Source organism: Syngnathoides biaculeatus, chromosome 10 (genome assembly GCF_019802595.1).
Source record: "Syngnathoides biaculeatus isolate LvHL_M chromosome 10, ASM1980259v1, whole genome shotgun sequence".
NCBI classification, from domain to species: Eukaryota; Metazoa; Chordata; class Actinopteri; order Syngnathiformes; family Syngnathidae; genus Syngnathoides; species Syngnathoides biaculeatus.
The window spans coordinates 22,645,718-22,665,307 of NC_084649.1; the positions used below are offsets into that span (position 1 = coordinate 22,645,718).

Below are 19,590 nucleotides of genomic sequence, written 5' to 3' on the forward strand. Positions count from 1 at the left end.
TGCTCACTGCACCCAAAGCGTCAAGTTCTGCCTTTTGCACATTTTTGTCCTGAAACCGACGTTGGCTACAATCCAACTCTGTCTACTCTTGGACCCTACTTTGTGTTTTTTAATTCTTCAGAAAACTTAACTCTCTCCCTTTCAAGCATAAATTTACCCCTGAAATCCCGCCTTGGACCATTGTCTGTCGAGAACCTTACCTGCCAGCCCTCAAAACTTCAATTTCCATCCTCACATCTTAGCTACCTTTCTTTGAAGTCTTACATCCTGCCTGTTGAATTATGGCAAACTGCTTTTGCGAACTTTCCTTCCTTGAACCCTCTCTCCGTGTCCTGGAGCTATTTTTGCTGGCCTGACTGTCTACCCTTGAACACTCGCTGACCGCCCTCAAAACTTCACAATTTCCTTCTTCGAACTCTCGCTGCCTTTCCTTGAAACCTCATTGTCGGACATCAAACTCTATTTTCCCTTGACCTATGTTGTCTGTTCTTGAAACCATCACTGACTGCCCTAAAATTCTGAAAACAAAGTATATATTTATTCTGTGAAAACATTGCTGCCAGCTCTTGAGCAACTGCCTTGTATGAACGTACAGTACATCGTATTGTCCTGGACCTTTTGCTGCCAGGCCTGTCTTCAACCCTGAACTGACTTTCGTTGAACTCTAATCATCTTTGCACCTTGGACGATTGCAGATGGCTTTTATTTTCATCCCCTCCAAACTTTTCTTTCCACTCTTAAAAACTTACATCTCCACCCCGGGGCCCCATGTTTGCTCCCCTCAACCCTTGGCAACTTCCCGTACGCCACTGCTGCCCGCTGTTGAACCAGACTTCAAAATCATGTGAGTGAAAAATCAGGTTTTCCTTCTCAAGAGGAGAAAATTGAAATCTTTTTCACCAAGCACTGCTTCAAAGTGAAAATGCTGCTCGTCTTTTCATTCATATTTAAATTTGCATTTGATTTCTGAAGTGTTCGCCATCTTCGTTGCATTAAGGGCCCTTTACCCCATCATGAAACTGATCCTGCTGCGTCTCCTCCCCCACCCTGCTACGCTCCCCACTACCTGACTGATGAAACTTGTCATCAATGCTGCTTTTTTTGCGCGACCATTTGCATTTAACCATTGCCAGCATCTTGACCTTTTTTATTCCCATCAATCAGTCGAATTTGGATTTGTAAAAGGCTGGCACAGGCTGAAAACGAGGGAACTGTCACAGTGTGCAAGGTACTGCGACTATTGTTCATGAGTTTAGACTTTAAACTTGAATCACAAGTGAGCGGCGTCCCAATGTCATGGATGTAACTCACTCAAAAATGATATGATGTGTTACATACGTGATCTTTCACAACAAAACATCTGCCATTTGCGGGTACGGCGCGAGATCCAACCGGCCGCCGCCAAGGCGCAACAATTCCCAAATGAATAATGTATAACATCTTCTTGTTCTTTTCCTTTCGGCTTGTCCCGTGGGGGTTCGCCACAGCGGCTCATCTTTTTCAATCTAAGTTCCATCTTATCAATATACTCAAACAAAACTTAGATGGTTTGGACATGTTCAGAGACGAGAGAGCGAGTATATCGGTAGAAGGGATGCTCACTCGCTTGTCTCTGGACATGTCCAAACCATCCAGGTCTGCTCTCTCTAACCTTGTCTCCAAAACATCCAACTTCGGCCGACCCTCTAATGAGCTCGTTTCTAATCCTATCCAACCTGGTCACTCCGAGCGAGAACCTCAGCATCTTCATTTCTGCTACCTCCAGTTCTGCTTCCTGTGATAAAAAGCAAAGCGTGGAGACTCTCTGTCACCAAAATGCACGAGTGAAGTCGGTGAATGTGGCTATCGCTGCCTGCAGCCTCTCACTTATCCAAACTGTTTCCTTTTTTTCCTCACCCGTTTCCTCGGTTTATATCATAATATGGGTAGAAAGGCCAAGGATATCCGATTCTTCCTTCACGGTCGCTTCGTTGTATATGCTTCAATAAACATAATAAAATGGAGCGGAGTACATAGTGTGCCACAAAGCATTGTTTTTGGAATGAAAATACCGCGGGTCGCAGTTTTTCCGTCGGCGGATATGCGGCACGGAGCCACTGACTGTAATTGGTTTACGATTATTCAGTGCGGTCACGTTCGATCCCTCTGTATGCGGGAGCCCCAAGTCCTTCTCCAAACAAACCTTGGAAGGCTTTTCTGGACTTCCCCAGAAGCAATCATGGGCCAAATGGTGATGGATGGACTTAAACCAAACTGGGATGTGTGACCTGTCGATTGGTAGCCATCCAAATAATTCCTCAAATATGTTGTACTGGGGCAGCACGGTGGATCAGCTGGGAAGCGTTGGCCTCACAGTTCTGAGGACCCGGGTTCAATCCCAGCCCTCCCTGTGTGGAGTTTGCATGTTCTCCCCGCGCCTGTGTGGCTTTTCTCCAGGCACTCCGGTTTCCTCCCACATCCCGAAAACATGCAACATTAATTGGACACTCTAAATTGACCCTAGGTGGGATTGTGAAGTGCGGCTGTTTGTCTCTGTGTGCCCTGCGATTGGCTGGCGACCTGTTCAGGGTGTATGTACCCTGCCTCCTGCCCGTTGACAGCTGGGATAGGCTGCAGCCAGGTCTGGGAGCTCAGAACTGTGATTTGACATTAATTTTCAAGAAGCACTGATTTGTAAAGTATAACTGACGAGAAAATATAATGAAAGGGAACGTTCAGAATTAAACTGGCTTTATAAAGCGACACACCCACACACTCCAAGTGCCTCTAAATAGGCGTGGCCTTGTGAGTGATGTCAACAACTCGGAGTCCGGTTGGCCTTTTACCACATTGTGAGTTCAGTGTAATTAATTGTCCGCCGCACGATCCTTGTGTGCGTTTCCACTTTACCTTTGTGTGATCGGACTGGTCGTCCGTATGATTCAAAAGTGCATTGGCGACGGCGACTTCCCTCGCCCACATTGCGTTACCGCGATTTCCTTCCACTTTAATCGAGTAACAACAAATCTACACACTAAAAATTGATATTTTTCTAACATATTGCGGCTTTAGCACATCCCCGTGGCATCTTGGAACATTTTTTCAAGTACACAAACAAATGCAGCTCGGTGAGTTTCCAGCAAACATTTATTTGCATAGAGGGGAAAAAGCTTGAACAGATGAATGGTGAGCTACGCATTTGAGGGACTCCTGTGCATCCAGATTTTTTGTTTTCTGCATATTCCATTAACATAATGGATGTACAGCCTATATTCCTGTTAAAAAGGCACAAATAATGTGTTCCTTTTAAGCTCAAACTACAGTAGGCTGCAGCTCACTCGCTCTCGTTTTTCACTCTACATTCTCTCTCTCTCTCTCTCTCTCTCTCTCTCTCTCGCTCACTCTCTCTCCCTCCCTCACTCCATCTCTCTCGCGATGCCGTTAACTCTTGACGCGTCCGTCCGAGGGCGCGCATTGGAGCACCGGTTGCGCACGAGCACGGCGAGCACATCCGCACCGGCGTTTGCGGACTCTCCCCGCAGCAGCTTCACCCCTTCTCCGAAATGTGCCACTGCGACTCGTCCGGCTCCAGCAAAGCGAAGGCGCCGGGCTCCCTGGCCGAAGCGGGCAAGCTGTTCGTCAAGCACACCAGCCTGCACGGCCTGCGGCACGTCTTTGGCGGGGGCTCGTACCCGCGCCGGGTGGCCTGGCTGCTGGCCCTCCTGGCGGCTGTGGCTCTGCTGCTCGCCTGGTCGTCCAACCGGGTGCGCTACCTGCTCTCGTCGCCCGTGTACACCAAGGCGCACATGGCTTACGCCAAGCGACTGGTCTTCCCCGCCGTCACCATCTGCAACCAGAACCTGCTGCTGCCCAGGCGCATGAAGAAGACGGACATCTTCAGCGCCGGGAGGTGGCTGGGGCTCCTGGGGAGGAACTGGCAGGTGTCCCCCGCGGCCAGGGACGCCCTCGCGGCCCCGTCGCAGCGCAGCGAGCCGCCCTGGTCGCCGCTCTCGCGCATCCTGGACTTCAACCACTTTCTGCCTCCCCCGCGGGAGGCGCAGCCGTCCATGAGGCAGCTGCTGGACCGGCTGGGCCACCAGCTGGAGGAGATGCTCCTGTACTGCCGCTACCAGGGAGAGATGTGCGGCCCGCGCAATTTTAGCACCGTGAGTGTGGCCGCAGTCTTTTCTTTTCAATCCAACAGCAACAGGTTGCTGGAGTTGGTCTGAGTGCATGCTGTTGCTTGGGAATGCGGGGCTCTGCCTTCACGCCCTCGTCTTTATCTCCTCCGGGCTTTAACTACTACTTTGCGGGACTCATTTTGCATCTTGGTGTGAGCTCTTTACGATTCTAGACCGGTGCTTCCTAACTTTTACTGAGCCAAGCCACATAGGTCACTCCGAAATTAGACGACCATTTAGCCAACAAAAAAACCACTGTAGTCATTTGTGTGCGGTACACTTTTTATGACATTTTGTCATGCTGTGAAAGTCTGTTTCCGACTGAAATACATCCATCCATCCATCCATCCATCCATTTTCTTAGCCGCTTATCCCCACAAGAGTTGCAGGAGTGCTGGATCCTATCCCAGCTCTCAACGGGCAGGAAACTGGTCGCCAGCCATTCGCAGGACACATGGAGACAAACAGCCGCACTCACAATCACACCTAGGGGCAATTTAGAGTGTCCAATTCATGTTGCATGTTTTTGGGATGTGGGAGTGCCCGGAGAAAACCCACACAGGCATGGGGAGAACATGCAAACTCCACACAGGCAGCGCCGGGATTCAACCCAGGTCCTCAGAACTGTGAGGCCAACGCTTTCCAGCTGCTCCACCGTGCCGCCCGTGAAATACACATACTGGAATAATGAAAAAATATTTGCTGGGTAAATCCTTTTCAAATAAAGTAATATTTATACTAATTTAACTTTCGCTTTTTTACTGTTCCAGAGTGACAAATCAATGCTAATGGTAATATTTTTCCTTAAATATGCGTATATGTATATATGATAGCTGTGTGCTGAATGGTTAAGAACAAACTTTTATCAGTTTCATATTGTCTTTTGAGATAATATGAATAAAATGGAGACACCTTTTTTAGATACTAGGGGCAAAGTCATCAGCATATTCTATATTTGTGGATGCTAAGAAATTAAAAAAAGACAACAATACTTGCAAGTGTTCTTACGTGCTGCCTAATACATACACCGTAATTTCTGGACTATAAGCCGCACCTGATTATAAGCCTCACCCAGTACATTTGTAAAGGAAAGCTTCTCACCCTATCTCGAGAGCCCGGACACCCTGCGGAGGAAACTCATTTCGGCCGCTTGTATCCGGGATCTTGTTGTTTCGGTCACGACCCACAGCTCGTGCCCATAGGCGAGGGTAGGAACGTAGATCCACTGGTAAATTGAGAGCTTCGCCTTTCGACTTGGCTCCCCCTTTACCACAACGGACCGATACAAAGTCCGCATCACTGCAGACGCTGCACCGATCCGTCTGTCGATCTCCCGCTCCATTCTTTGATTTGGCGCAATGCGAAGAAAATGGAATTTATTAGAGAAGAACATAAACGTCGTTAGGTCCAATGATGCCGTCCAATCAGTTAAAGCGCGGCTAGCTAATAAAGGGCAACGTGTAGTGCGTTACGAAAGCAACTCAACATGAATCAAAAATCTTCATTAGGGCAGGGCAGGCTGTTGTGAGCACAGAATTGTAAACACATTAATCCAGAGGAGGCGGCAGATGGCTGGCTTGGGGTTTCCCATCACACCCCAAAAAATGTATTCATGTGCAAGTACATTCACAAAGTCACTCGAGCAGAGCAGCCACAGGAATAGTAATCCTAGTAATGAGTAAGAGTGGAACACTGTTTAGATTTGGCAGAGTAGGCCCAAGTACAGTGTTTATTTTTAAAAAATGGAAATGTTCCTTTTTAAAACATTGATTGAATATTATTGTAAGATACTGCATGACTAGTCATAGTTAGATTTGGAAAAATTAAGTAACTGTGCTTGACTGTATTTGTGATTTATTTGAAATGTACTGCACGCAAATGAAAATCACACCGGACTAAATGGAGACGAATGAACAGTCGTGAAAAATTAAATGCATATTTATTGTGCTGAAAAGTTATTAACGGGCACGGTGGCTCAGCTGGAAAGCGTTGGCCCTCACAGTTCTGAGGTCCCAAGTTTGATCCCAGCCCCCACCTTTGTGGAGTTTGCATGTTCTCCCCTGTGCATGTGTTGGGTTTTCTCCAGGCACTCCGGTTTCCTCCCACGTCCCAAAAACATGCAACATTATTTGGACACACTAAATTGCCCCTAGGTGCGATTGTGAGTGCAGTTGTTGTCTGTCTTGACGTGCCCTGCGATTGGCCGGCGACCAGTTCAGGGTGTACCCAGCCTCCTGCCCGTTGACACCTGGGATAGGCTCCAGCACTCCCCGCGACCCTTGTGAGGATAAGCAGCTAAGAAAATGGATGGATAGAAGTTATTGATAAACGGCATTAACAAATGTAGTGTAAGCCACAGATATGAAAAGAAGACTGGATACGCTAGCACGCGAGAGCAGCACAGCTAACCACGTGCCTACGTGGCGGCCATGTTGGTAGGGGTTATGTTCTGCAATAATTGAAAGCACAGTTTTCTGTTATGCTCCAGCTAATAAAAATATGAAGTACACTTATTTTTAGGAATAAAAATGTTATTTTTTTTTTAATCAACATTTGATTGTCGTACTGGGACATTCATAAATGGAATTGGGAAGAACTGCTTTAGATTATTCATATTCAGATTATTGTTGCGCTTGCAGCATAATTAACACAGGAGCAGTTGTAGGAGTTAATAGTAAAACCTTTTTTTTCCGGTGATGTATTGAAGTATGATTGAAATCATAAAGTATAGATGTGTAAAATCCACTTAAGTACAGTAACCGTTTATTTGTAATTGTTTGCTGTTACCACTGATTGTGATATTTTGCTCATGGAAAATATCTGCCTTGACTCTACGAAGGTTGAGAAACGCCGCATTTACGCAACCGCGTTGACTCGTCGAGCTCGTTTGAGTGCCGCTTGATATTCAGAAATACATCGACTGTTGTCTCTCAGTCCTGAAACGCCGGAGGCGCGTGACTTCACAAATTCAAATGCGCCAGGGATGCTTTGCTGTTGCATTCCGAAGGGCGGGCAAGCAGGAGCGGCTTGTTGTTCAGATAAACAAAGCTGGGGCGCGTGTTTAGTTTTTTTTTTTTGGGGGGGGGTGTTGCATTGATAATCGATGAACCCTGCGTGTCCTGCAGGCGAGCTAGACAAGCTGTCTGCCTGAAATGGAGTCGGTCGCGCTAGAGAAGCGAGCCTCACAAGGCGTTTGGGGGGGAACCGCGGAGGTCCCCTTTTTTTTCCGTCACGTAGTTTTTGAGGATGTACTGACTGGGGACGCCACCCTCGTTGTCGGGGCGGCTCTCCCAGAGCCGTAAATGTGATTTGCTGGGAGTTATTTCCAAGAACACGCCTCAGCCCACTGCCCAGCGGACAACGCCAACTGGAATCGTCCCTGTTTTTACAAGCTCTAACTGAATTCTATTTATTTTGTGTCTGCGTTGCGGCCACTCGCTCACTTTGATGGATTATTTCCCTTCCGTCTTCTGCCGTGCTGTATTAAGATGAAGAGAGTCTGTCAAATATGCTTTTAAGTTTTGAATTTTCCCTTTCTGCACCAAATGCAACCAATCGGGTCACACGAAAAAAACGCGTATTCAAACACGTCCGAGTCAAGTGAACGAATATCGTGAGACTCCAGTTCAGGATTTTGTTTTTATTCTTTCATTTTTCTGTGATTCTGCCTCAGTTGATGCGAATGTTGAAGTTCTTTATTATTTGGAGTCAACCCTGATAATGGCAATAGGACATGGAATGATTTATGAATACCGTAATCCCCGTCCTACAGAGCGCACCTGGTTATAAGCCTCACCCAGTACATTTGTAAAGGAAATACCATTTCATACGTGCAGTGAAGAAAATAAGTATTTGAACACCCTGCTATGTTGCAAGTTCTCCCACTTGGGAATCACGGGGGGGTCTAAAATTTTCATCGTAAGTGCATTTCCACTGTGAAAGAGATCATCTAAAAAGAAAACTCCAGAAATCACAGTGTATGATTTTTTTTTAACGATTTATTTGTGTGATACAGCTGCAAATAAGTATTTGACCACCTGAGGAAAACCAATGTTAATATTTGGTACAGTAGCCTTTGTTTGCAATTACAGAGGTCAGACGTTTCCTGTAGTTGTTCACCAGGTTTGCACACATTGCAGGAGGGATTTTGGCCCAGTTCTTCTTCTTCATCTTTTCTAAATCAGACAGGTTTCTGGGCTGTCGCTGAGAAACACGGAGTTTTAGCTCCCTCCAAAGATTTTCTATTGAGTTTAGGTCTGGAGACTGGCTAGGCCACGCCAGAACCTTGATGTGCTTCTTACAGAGCCACTCCTTGGTTTTCCTGGCTGTGTGCTTCGGGTCATTGTCATGTTGAAAGACCCAGCCACGACCCATCTTCAATGCTCTGGCTGAGGGAAAGAGGTTGTTCCCCAAAATCTCACAATACATGGCCGCGCTCATCCTCTCCTTTATACAGTGCAGTCGTCCTGTCCCATGTGCAGAAAAACACCCCCAAAGCATGATGCTACCACCCCCATGCTTCACAGGAGGGATGGTGTTCTTGGGATGGAACTCATCGTTCGTCTTCATCCAAACACGGTTAGTGGAATTATGACCAAAAAGTTCCATTTTGGTCTCATCTGACCACAAAACCTTCTCCCACGATGCCTCTGTATCATCCAAACGATCACTAGCAAACTTAAGACGGGCCTTGACATGTGTTGGTTTAAGTAGGGGAACCTTCTGTGCCATGCGTGATTTCAAACCATGACATCTTAGGTCTTATATTACCAACACTCACCTTGTAAACGGCGGTCCCAGTCTCAGCTTTAGCACTCACGCTAGCACAGCGCTAACAGGACCAGTTAAAAAAAAACATACCGGTAAAAATCACTGAGACACGGCAGTAACACGCTAGCGCAGCGCTAACCGGGCCGGACCGGTAAAGGTCACTTCCTTGGCACATATATTCCACCGGTCTCACTCTTACCTTTTCCTCTCGAGTGCCCCCCTGTGGCCGTTAGAAAAAATGCACAAATTAGCTGCATCGCCGCATAAACCGCAGGGTTGAAAGCGTGTAAAAAAAAATTGCAGTTTATAGCCCGGAAATTACGGTCGTTGTATAGAGGCCGCCTTGCTGCCGTACGCATGAAGTGAATTCATCACGGACCAGCAAACTTTTCTACTGACCCAAAATAACACAAACATCAGTGTGGGGAGAAAAACTAAATCGACGACGATGACTTTGTTGTGACACGTCGTCAAATGCGGTGTCGGCACCATCGAGGTACATCGAAGGCCTGCCTTCTTCGGATAACTTGAAATTCACGATGTATCCTGGATACTGGATGCTGTGTTTCTTTAATCTGTTTCACAGATGAACGGGGAGAAAAACAAATTTGACAGACCGAATAAGGATGCAAAAATCTTATTGCTCCTCTAGAAATGGTGTCTCGTTCTTCAATTTGATGAAGTGACGACCTTATTATCCCTCCATTCATTTTCTGCTGCACTTTATTAAGATCGTGGGTTTTACTGGAGCCAAATAAGTTTGCCGACATTTTTTTTTCCCTGATGCTTCTGTTTTGTTAACAAGGGTTACCAAAAATATTGCATCTGGATTTTCACAGCGAGTAAGCGAGCATAATTGTAACGCTTGTTAGCACATACCGGAGGCGCCATATGCAGCAGCAAAACTTCATTAGGCTTCCAGAAGTGGACCAAAGTGGAATTCCAGGCAATCGCAGGCCAAATGGGAACAAACTTGTGTTTTGAGGCCAAGTACAAGCACAATATTTAATCTTTTTTCTTACTTTTGGGCTTCTTTTGAACTTTGCAGTCCTGCAGGGCCGCTCTGGTGAAGTCCCAGAAGAGAAATGACGAGCTTAGAATTCACAAAACAAGGTTCCCCATTAATCACGGGCAGCCACTGTTATCATCATAAAAGGTTATGGTGTTTTGTGTTTTTTTTTTTTTTTAAATCATTACAATTTGAATGCAGCCACACTTTTGTCGAGGTCTTTCTAAATACCTGATGAATAAAAGCGGAATATTCATTCTATTTAATGGCCCTGTTTTTCTCCTACCAGCCCCTGTGGGAAATACAAATCGTGTGTGACTCATTGCTGAGCTGCTCATCAACTGTTTGTCCGTAAATGTTTATCGGCTATATTTTATAGAGTGGACTTGTGAAAAGTAAAACTGAAATGACCTCAACTTTCCATCAATTTGTTAAACAATTGCCCGAGTGTCATAGTAACATCGGAATCATATTTATTGGCCAAGTGTTTAAACAACACCCAAGGAATTTGTCTCCGGTACGACGGCATTTATTTTTTTTAACTCACAGTTGTGCAAAGGATGGAATCTTCGAGCATTTAAAGCAGTTAGAAGGCCCATTGGAGCGATAGTTCGGGGAAATGACCGTTGGGCAACGGGTGTCAAGGCATCAAGGATTGTATGCAGTTTAAAGGGATTAGTCGTGCGCTAGTCTTGGACAATGTCGATTGTGCAAATGGTGCAGATGCTAATCGGGTACGAGAGGCTAATATTGGTCAACAACAGATTGGTCAGACTACTGCAGTGAGTAGACAAATAATCTTGAATTTATAATTTTATTTCGCCCGGCAGAATATGATAAAGTCAAGGCAGAAAATTGGGAAAAGAGGTCCAATAGAGCTTGTGGACCGTCATCACAGAAATCACGTGACTGGCCATATTGCCGGTCAAACAGAGCATTGTTCCGTAATAAGTCGGTTGGAGACGACACGAAAATATGTCTAATAGCACAAAGCCCAGAGTTTTGTCTGATACCGTTAAACATTTAGAAGGTGATAATACACGAAAGTACATGGAAAAAAGGACCCATATTTAATGCTTAAGTCGATGTTTTCGCCGATAAGAAATTGGACTGTTAATTCGCTTCCACTTGTCTTGGACAACTGGATCTACACATGGATCTGGTGAGTAAGTCGTCGAGATTTAGAGTAGAGTGCGATAGCGTAGAAAAGTCTGGACGCATACAAATACTTTGTTGCTAGACCTGTTCTCAACGGGTGTGTTCAGCTACACGTTAACCTTTGCCGAAATCCATCGATCCTTTCAGCTAGGATTTAATACAAATACCAATGTTTAAATAGATGACCTCTGGTTTTACACAAACTCTCATTCATTAACTTTGATTTGAAAAAAAGAAGAGGTTTACCAAAGTTTAAGGTGTGGCCGCAACACGCTTCCGTGTACTTTGGAAACGACTCCCTGTCTTTTTTTATGCATTGCTCTCAAATGAGCCAACTTGGCATTATAAATACTTGTTGGGATTTTGAGATTGAGAAGAATAATTCCTACTTGAAAAGAAGCGATCGCTACATAGTCGCGTGTATTTGGTTGGGCACCGTCCATCACCTTTAATTGCCGAAATCCATCGATCTTTTCCCGTCTTGTCAGCTGATATATCATAGAATGATCTCTTTGAATATGTGTGTTGTCTGTTGTGACAACCAACGGTACAACAGGTCTCGGGCATTGTAAAAATTCTCCTGTGGTTTAACGTCTCCCACAATGTCGAGCAGTTCTTTTTGACGAGCAATATGGCCCAGTAAAAATGGTGACATTACCTTCATAAGCTCTACAGGATCCTGCCTGCTCTTGTCCTAGTTTGGGTGGCGTACAAGTGCTCAAGGGTAGGTAGGGTGGTGCCAACAATCCAGCAGTTTTGAGTTCCGTTGCAGTCGGAGTTTGTCCTTTTCTGGGCCAGCCCCCAACCAGATCTGTGATGGAGGTCCACAGTCCTGATTGGATGACTGCTGTGTAGAACTGTCTCAGCGGCTCTTGTAGCAGGCCACGCTTCCTCAGAAGCCGCAGTATTTATAGTACATGCTTTGCTGAGCTTTTTTAAGGATGGACTTGAGGTTGGGCTCCCATTTCTGGTCCTGTGAGACTGTAATTCCCAGGAACTTGAAAGTCTCGACGGTTGACCCAAGACAGCGTGTGAGGGGCAGCTGTGGTGTTTCACCTAATTGAAAGGGGAATACATGGGTTGTTCATTACTGTTACACTGCTACTAGCTAGCCTGGCATGAATGCAACACTCTACTCAAATCATCGTTTTGGTGGCTTCATGCCTGCTGATTTTTCATCCCCCTGCAGGCTTGCTCGCCTCCAAATTAAGCATAGCCAAAGCCGAAGCTGGCCCAATAATGGCGGAGGACGTATTGTGTGGTTGCTCATTTGCATTAGAGAGGACCACCTCCTCAAAACCGGCTGAATTCGGTAAGCATCAAATTACTGAATGTAAAGTGTGCGGACCTTTTCAAATTGGAAACGAAAAGCACGTCTGCTTCAAAGCGTTTTCTTTTGGAGATGGATCTGATCTATTTGGGCGACTGGATGTGTCTCTTACTCAATGAACTGACACCCGCTGACAGGCGCCTTTATCTATGTGCAACCCAGATCGTCTCCCACAGGTGTTTTTTTCGTCGCCGTCTTTTGTGTGACAGTCAAAACTGCATTTATATATTTATTTTGCGCCCAGCATTCCCCTTGATATCGGTGGCAGGGACTGAGATTGCGTTTTGTGGAGAGGGGGGGTCTTGTGTCTATGTGTGGCGCTCTCGCAGAGACTCGTCACCCAGGGCGGTCTCAACACTCTCAGGCTGTCAGTCTGTGAATTATTCAGCCAAGATGATAGCAATTTCTTTTTTTTTTTATTGCGGCGACACAAATGGGTCGATGACGCCTGATGTTTTATCACGCCGGTGGGCTCCATCTGATACAGTCGGTCTAAATGAAGGCTGCGTGTGCAATGTTAGCGCGACGTAGGATTTGTAAACAAAGCTGCAGAGGGATTACAATATTTGGTCAACTTCTATGCTAAATTGATAAGCGCGAGCTTAGTCGAGCCGTTTTCGTCTAAGCGACTTAGCTTTTCTTTGAGTATCACGTTCGAGCTTTTTGGGGTTTGCGCAATAACGGAAATGTCACACACGCCTTTGTGATTGGTTTGATTGTAAGGTAAACCCCTATCCCCGCCCCCCGCTTTGTGGGACCTTGGGTGAACTTTTCAATAGGCTGCCACGTTGCGAAGAAAGCTCTCAATAAAGACGCGCTGCTTCCCGTTCCAAGGTCACCCCCCCCCCCCCCCCCCCCTCCGCCGCCGCTGTTACACTTGACTCAATGCAGACGGTTACCACGGCAACGCGGGCCTACCCTGAAGTTAGTCTCCACGCTATCATCATGTTTGCACAGGTGGCCCACTGGGAGGATGATTACGGGTAAAAGGTAATCTTTATTTTTACCTGCAGAAGAGGAACCTAAACGCTGTGCCGAAAATTCTCCTATGGAAAATGTAATTTGTATTCAATTTAATTGGTACCTTTGCGCAAGTGACATTGATTTGCAATCCGGATGCCAAGTCTCCAATAATGCCATAAAAGTTGCTGGATTTGGTCCCAATCGTCCATCCATCCATTTTCTTTGCCGTTTATCCTCGCGGGGGTTGCGGAGAGTGCCGGAGCCTATCCCAGCTGTCAACGGGCAGGAGGCGGGGTACACCCTGAACCGGTCGCCAGCCAATCGCACGGCACATAGAGACAAACAGCCGCACTCACAATCACACCTAGGGGCAATTTAGAGTAGTTTTTGGGATGTGGGGGGGAAACTGGAGTGCCCGGAGAAAACTCACGCAGGCACGGGGAGAACATGCAGACTCCACACAGGCGGGTCCAGGATTGAACCCGGGACCTCAGAACTGTGAGGCCAACACTTTACCAGCTGAGCCACCGTGCCGCCTAGCCCCAATCATTTTTTTTTTTTTTTTAATGAAAAGTCACAAGAGGGGTTGCAAATTTTGGGAAATATTGGGTGACACGGTGATGCAGCTGGTAGAGTGTTGGCCTCACAGTACTGAGGACCGGGTTCGATCTCGGCCCCGCCTGCTTCTCCTCGTGCCTGCATGGGTTTTCTCCGGGTGGGCACTCCGGTTTCCTCCTACATCCCAAAAAACAAGCAACATTAATTGGACACTCTAAATTGCTCCCCCGCCTCCTGCCTGTTGGCAGCTGGGATAGGCCCTTGTGAGGAAAAGCGGCAAAGAAAATGGACGAATGGATGATCATTAACCCTCTCCGGACCAAATAAAATTTTGCCGAGAGAAAAATCCGAGACTTTCAGAAAACGATAGTCCGGACTTCAAATTTTCGATGTTGCAAATTTTTAAAATAATATTCACGTTCTTCTTATTCTTTATTGCGCAAGTGGCATCTTGAGAATAATCAGCGTCGTCTCTCTGTGTCTTTTTGACAAAGGCAGCGGTGATATCGTCCTTGATAATTGTTTGCTTGTTAAACAAATGAGCCGTTTGTTTTGGACGCCGAGGGCTTTCCATTCAGATCATCCCACCGCCTTTGTGGGCTTGTAAAGCATAATTAGCAGGTGAGATGCCACCAGATTTCTCCGCCGCAAATATCGCAAAGGGCGATGCTGAACGGCGATGTGATGAAGGTGAAAGGAGCGTTTTGAAGGGCGTTAAAATCAATGTGGCGTATCCGCCTCCGCTCGAGAGGTCGGCTCGACGCCGGACACTCTGGATCGACTTGAAAGGTCATCGCTCGTATATTCTTGGGCTAATTTCTGTCTCAACTGCTTTTATGAAGCCACGTCCTATCAAGAAATCTATTGCCCCTCAGTGGACAGAATTGGATTTTTTGAGTTCATAGAGCTGCAATGTTTGACGTGACATTTGAGTAATTCGCTATAAGCCCTCCACTGGTCCCTTCCAAAAATTGGTTTGTTTTTAGACATTTTGAGCACCACAGAAGCACATTTATTTGCCACTTTTTATGGCCAAGCTTCAAAATAAAATGAACCAGGGGACGTGAATGGACCTTTCCAATGGCCATCTTGAGCTTGGCCCCCTTAGCCATGTCCCACAAGCTTCCAGAATGGCGATTGAACAGAACACGTTTGAAGGCGATTCTCTATCGCGTATTCCAGATAATATTGGGGTATGTTTTTGGCCAAATGTGTCAGACCTGTCCAAGAGAGTTCTGCAGAGAGGTCTCAACTATTTCACGCAAGGATACGTACCAGGAATTAAGATTTTGGACGGAGCGGGACGCAATGTCAGAGTGACACCGAAATGTTGGAAAAAGTTTGACGCAAACTCACAAACTTCATATTGAAATCCAACAGGATAAAATAGTGGAATCATACTGCGCATGTAAAGCAGGGTGAGTACTTTTTACTTGGAAAGATCATGAATAATATCATTGTAGTCATTATAAGTGAGTGGGTGGGTGTTCATTTGACCTGGCTCGTAATGGAACCCAGTCCTCTGTTTTAAAAGTCCGATGTGATACAAATAGGCAAATAGACATTTCTCTTGCATGACATCGCGCATTTACATATCATTAACGCGACACTTCGGCATAAAACATTACAGGCTTCAGTGATATACTAACAAAATGAATTTTCTCCTGAAATGTATAAAGCACTGATAATAATTCAATCAAACTCAGAGAGGATACTTCTCTCTCACTTACCTTCGAACATACAGCCTTGTGTTTGTTGATATTGTTCACATTTAGTTGTACGTGAACTCTTCCGCGAGCCTTAATCCATCGTAGACACTTCGTCAACTGTGTTTTAGGCTTTGGAAAATGAATCAAGCAGGCCCCTTGTAACCTAGCAGGATATCTTTCATCGAAATTGAACATTCCCCAAGCGCATCTGAGGACCATTTTCTTCATAACATTAACTTTTCCAAGCGCACACTCCTAACAACCAGCATTGCTTGTGGGACAATACCGCAAGAGGGGCGTGTCATGCCAGGGGTTAAGACAATGCGGCTATCTGATTGGCTATTATTGTACGAGCTATTGATTGACTGGTCGGAAATGTCCATTCTCACCAGGATACACACGCAAAAATAAGGTGACTTTTTTGGCAGGTTGAGTCACCCCAAAAGATGATTCTTTCCTCGCTGCTTGGGGCTCAATGTGGAAAAATCCTTCAAAGAATTTGTCTAAAATGATGACTTCTAACCAAAATGGGCAACTTTGAGTTCAACCTCGGGCATGGATCCTCCAGGGGAGAAGCCTGCGGGCGGGCAGGGTCATCCACGAATACAATAAATGACATAAAATGAATGTTCCGTATTTGGATGAACTTTTCCTTCATTTGAATGTCACCGTGAAGGTTAACTGGTTAGCGGGCGAGAGTGGATCCTTTAATACGAGGCTCACAAATACCATACGTTGCATCCTGGACGCAGGCCATCGCTTTCCATTTCCTAATGTCTGTTCTATTCAATTATACATCCATTAGTTGACTGGCAGCCATGGTTTGGCCAAAAGGTCACAGCTGTGCTTTTCACTGTGGCGACTAGAATTTGGTGCACTCTAAGTATACGTAGTCTTGTGTATTATTTTATTATTGTTATTTATGACTGGACCCTAGAATGATGTCTTTGGTCTTTTTCTGTTTTTGTCAGATCTTCACACGTTATGGAAAGTGCTACACCTTCAACTCGGGCCAGGACGGGCGGCCGCTGCTGTTGACGATGAAGGGCGGCATGGGTAACGGTCTGGAACTGATGCTGGACATCCAGCAGGACGAATACTTGCCCGTGTGGGGAGAGACCGGTAAGCGTACTCCAAATTGCCTCAGACTATCCAGCTACAAAATATACGCCTAATTACATGAGGGAGTTTTGATGGACTGCCTTTCAGATAAGCGTTTTCACCATGTCAGAGGTTTTAGAGCCAGATGCAGCCCAAAATTAAGATGAGGTGGGGACCTCTAAATTGTATATGCAATAGCATCTGTCACGCCTACGGTAGCTTTAAATGAGTTTACGGGTTCGAATCTCAACTCATTTCTCGAGCGAGTTGCTCGTATGAAGACAAATGGATCCACTGGATTTCAATGCAACACAACTTCATCAGTGGTATGCACAGCTTGCGCTTCACATGATTCCCAAACAGAGAGAACCATTCATCAGACACAAAATCAATGGAGGTGGCAGGATCTTCCATTAGTGGTCCGGCGCTCGTGAATGGCCTTCCTGCCTTACGTCACCTGTTTTTTTTTTTTTTGTTTGTTTTTCAATGTATTACCCACACACACACACGGGGTACGCACCACAGAAAACACATTGATCTAGTTCAGTAAGGTAGTGCTTTATTTCATCGTCTAGTTTGTTAGTCAGCTTGTTTGTTATTTTGTTGAGTAGTCACTTTGCTAGTTGTGTGTGTTTTAACTATAATTTTTTGTTTTTATCATTTAAATCCCGTTAACTAGTTTGTTTTGGTTGCTTGATTAGTTTCTTACTGAGCAAGATTGTTGGTGAGAGCTCACCTAGTTAGTTGTTTTTAATGTTACTTAGTTATGTAGTTAATTTGTTAACTAGTTGGTAAATACAGTAGTGAGCTAGTCGGTGAGCTATTTGTTTAGTTTTTCGTTTATTTATTAGCTATCTTGGGAGTTATGTAGCTAGGTAGCTTCTTGGAAGTTATGTAGCTAGGTAGCTTTTTTTGTTTGCTAGCTTGATTTTTAATTAATTGGTTATTTAACTAGTTTGTTAGTGAGCTTATTGGTGAGCTAGTTATTCAGCTCTAGGTTGCTTGTTACTTTGTTAGCGTGTTGATTTGTTGTCTGGTTAATTATTAAGTTGTTTTTTCGTTAGCTAATTTTATAATGTTATGTAGTTAGCATTTTTTTTGTTAATTTGTTATCTTATTTGTTACTGTCATTTTAGTTTAGTTAGTGTCATTTTTTTGCTTAGTTAACTGGTTGTTAGTTACGTAGCTAGCTTGTTCGGTTGTTAGTTAGCTATTTGCAATCTACATATAATATGTTAACTGAAACTGACATCTAGAGCATGACAGTGATTCAGGCTTCTACAGTATTTGAGGCAGGTGTTTATTTTAATTAAGCTTGTAACTGTCCGTAATGATATGAGTGCATGTTGCTGAGCTCTTTAATTGAAAGTAGCCCGGCACTTTTACTTAGAAGGCGATAACGAGCATCAAGCAGCGCGGAAAATGCACCAGGCAGCAGACATCCTACACATGAATGAATCCCAGCTGCTCTGCTCGGGATTTTCTTAGCAGCTAAATAAAGAAAAGAAAAACATCCACAGTACACCGCTTCTCTCACTATAAATGTCTCAATAATGAAAAAAAAAATAATAATAATAAAACAAGTGTTATTTATGCTTTATCTCATTGAGGAAACACAAAATGTGGATTTCAAATGCAAAGTACAGCCTATGTTTGTAGGTTAAACTGGAAATATACCACAGACAACGCAATTTATATGCAAGCTTCAATTGACGCATTCATCAATGAATCTCTTTTCCGCATCCACACGCTCTGTCGTCGTTGCAGACGAGACGTCGTTCGAAGCCGGCATCAAGGTTCAGATCCACACGCAGGAGGAGCCACCGTTTATCGATCAGCTGGGCTTCGGGGTGGCGCCGGGCTTCCAGACCTTTGTCTCCTGCCAGGAACAACGGGTAAGTCTGGGCCAAAAAAGGAGCGATTGACTACTGTTCAGTTAGCTGGTTAGCTACATTGTTGGTTGACTAACTAGTGTCCGGTAGTTAGCTAGTTATTTGAGTTGGAAGGAGACCGGTTGGTTGGTTGGTTGGTTGGTTGGTGGTTGGTTGGTTGGTTGGTTGGTTGGTTGGTTGGTGGTTGGTTGGTTGGTGGTTGGTTGGATATAACGCATTTGTGAGCTATTTTGTTCATTGCAGCTCCTTTGTACGTGGATAACCGTTTCTGTTAGTAAGTTGATCCTTGCTTGTTACTTTGCATATTAGTTACCTGGTTGGTTAAGTGTTTTATCTGTCTGTAGGTGAATTTGTTAGTGAGCTTTTTAATTCATCAACTAGTATTAAATAGTCAGCCAGTTTGTTAGAATATTTACTAGTTTGTTAGGTACAGTAGTTAGCAAATAACCTTTGTTAGTTAGATCATTTATTTAGTGAGCTATTCAGTGCAGCATCTGGTTTTAGTTAGTTAGTTAGTTAGTTAGTTAGTTAGTTAGTTAGTTAGTTAGTTGACCAAAGTTTGGTGGTCAAATGGTTGGTTAAGTTGGTTCAGATTTCTTAGCGAGACTGTTGTTCATTACCGATTCCTAGTTAGTTAGTTAGTTAGTTAGTTAGTTAGTTAGTTAGTTAGTTAGTTAGTTAGTTAGTTAGTTAGTTAGTTAGTTAGTTAACGACTTACACTAGTCCATATCCACCGTGAATAGCAAAGTTCCATTATGTTAGTTAGTTAGTTAGTTAGTTAGTTAGTTAGTTAGTTAGTTAGTTAGTTAGTTAGTTAGTTAGTTGCTCAAATTGTTGATAAGTTGTTTTAGATTTCTCTGTGAGATTGTTGGTTCATTAACTATTCCCAGTTAGTTAGTTAGTTAGTTAGTTCATGGTCTGCACTGGTCCATATCCACTG

The 19,590-nt window shown here is 44.7% G+C and overlaps 1 protein-coding gene across 5 annotated transcripts in view; it reads left to right on the forward strand.

The window, feature by feature from the left end:
• asic1b (acid-sensing (proton-gated) ion channel 1b) overlaps positions 1-19,590 on the forward strand; it is a 192,132-nt gene that overhangs the window by 149,712 nt on the left and 22,830 nt on the right. For all 5 annotated transcript variants that reach the window (XM_061831770.1, XM_061831769.1, XM_061831767.1 and 2 more), the window contains 2 exons: positions 16,629-16,779; positions 18,526-18,653. In XM_061831770.1, coding sequence (XP_061687754.1) covers positions 16,629-16,779; positions 18,526-18,653 — 279 coding nt within the window. The remainder of the gene's footprint in view (positions 1-16,628; positions 16,780-18,525; positions 18,654-19,590) is intronic.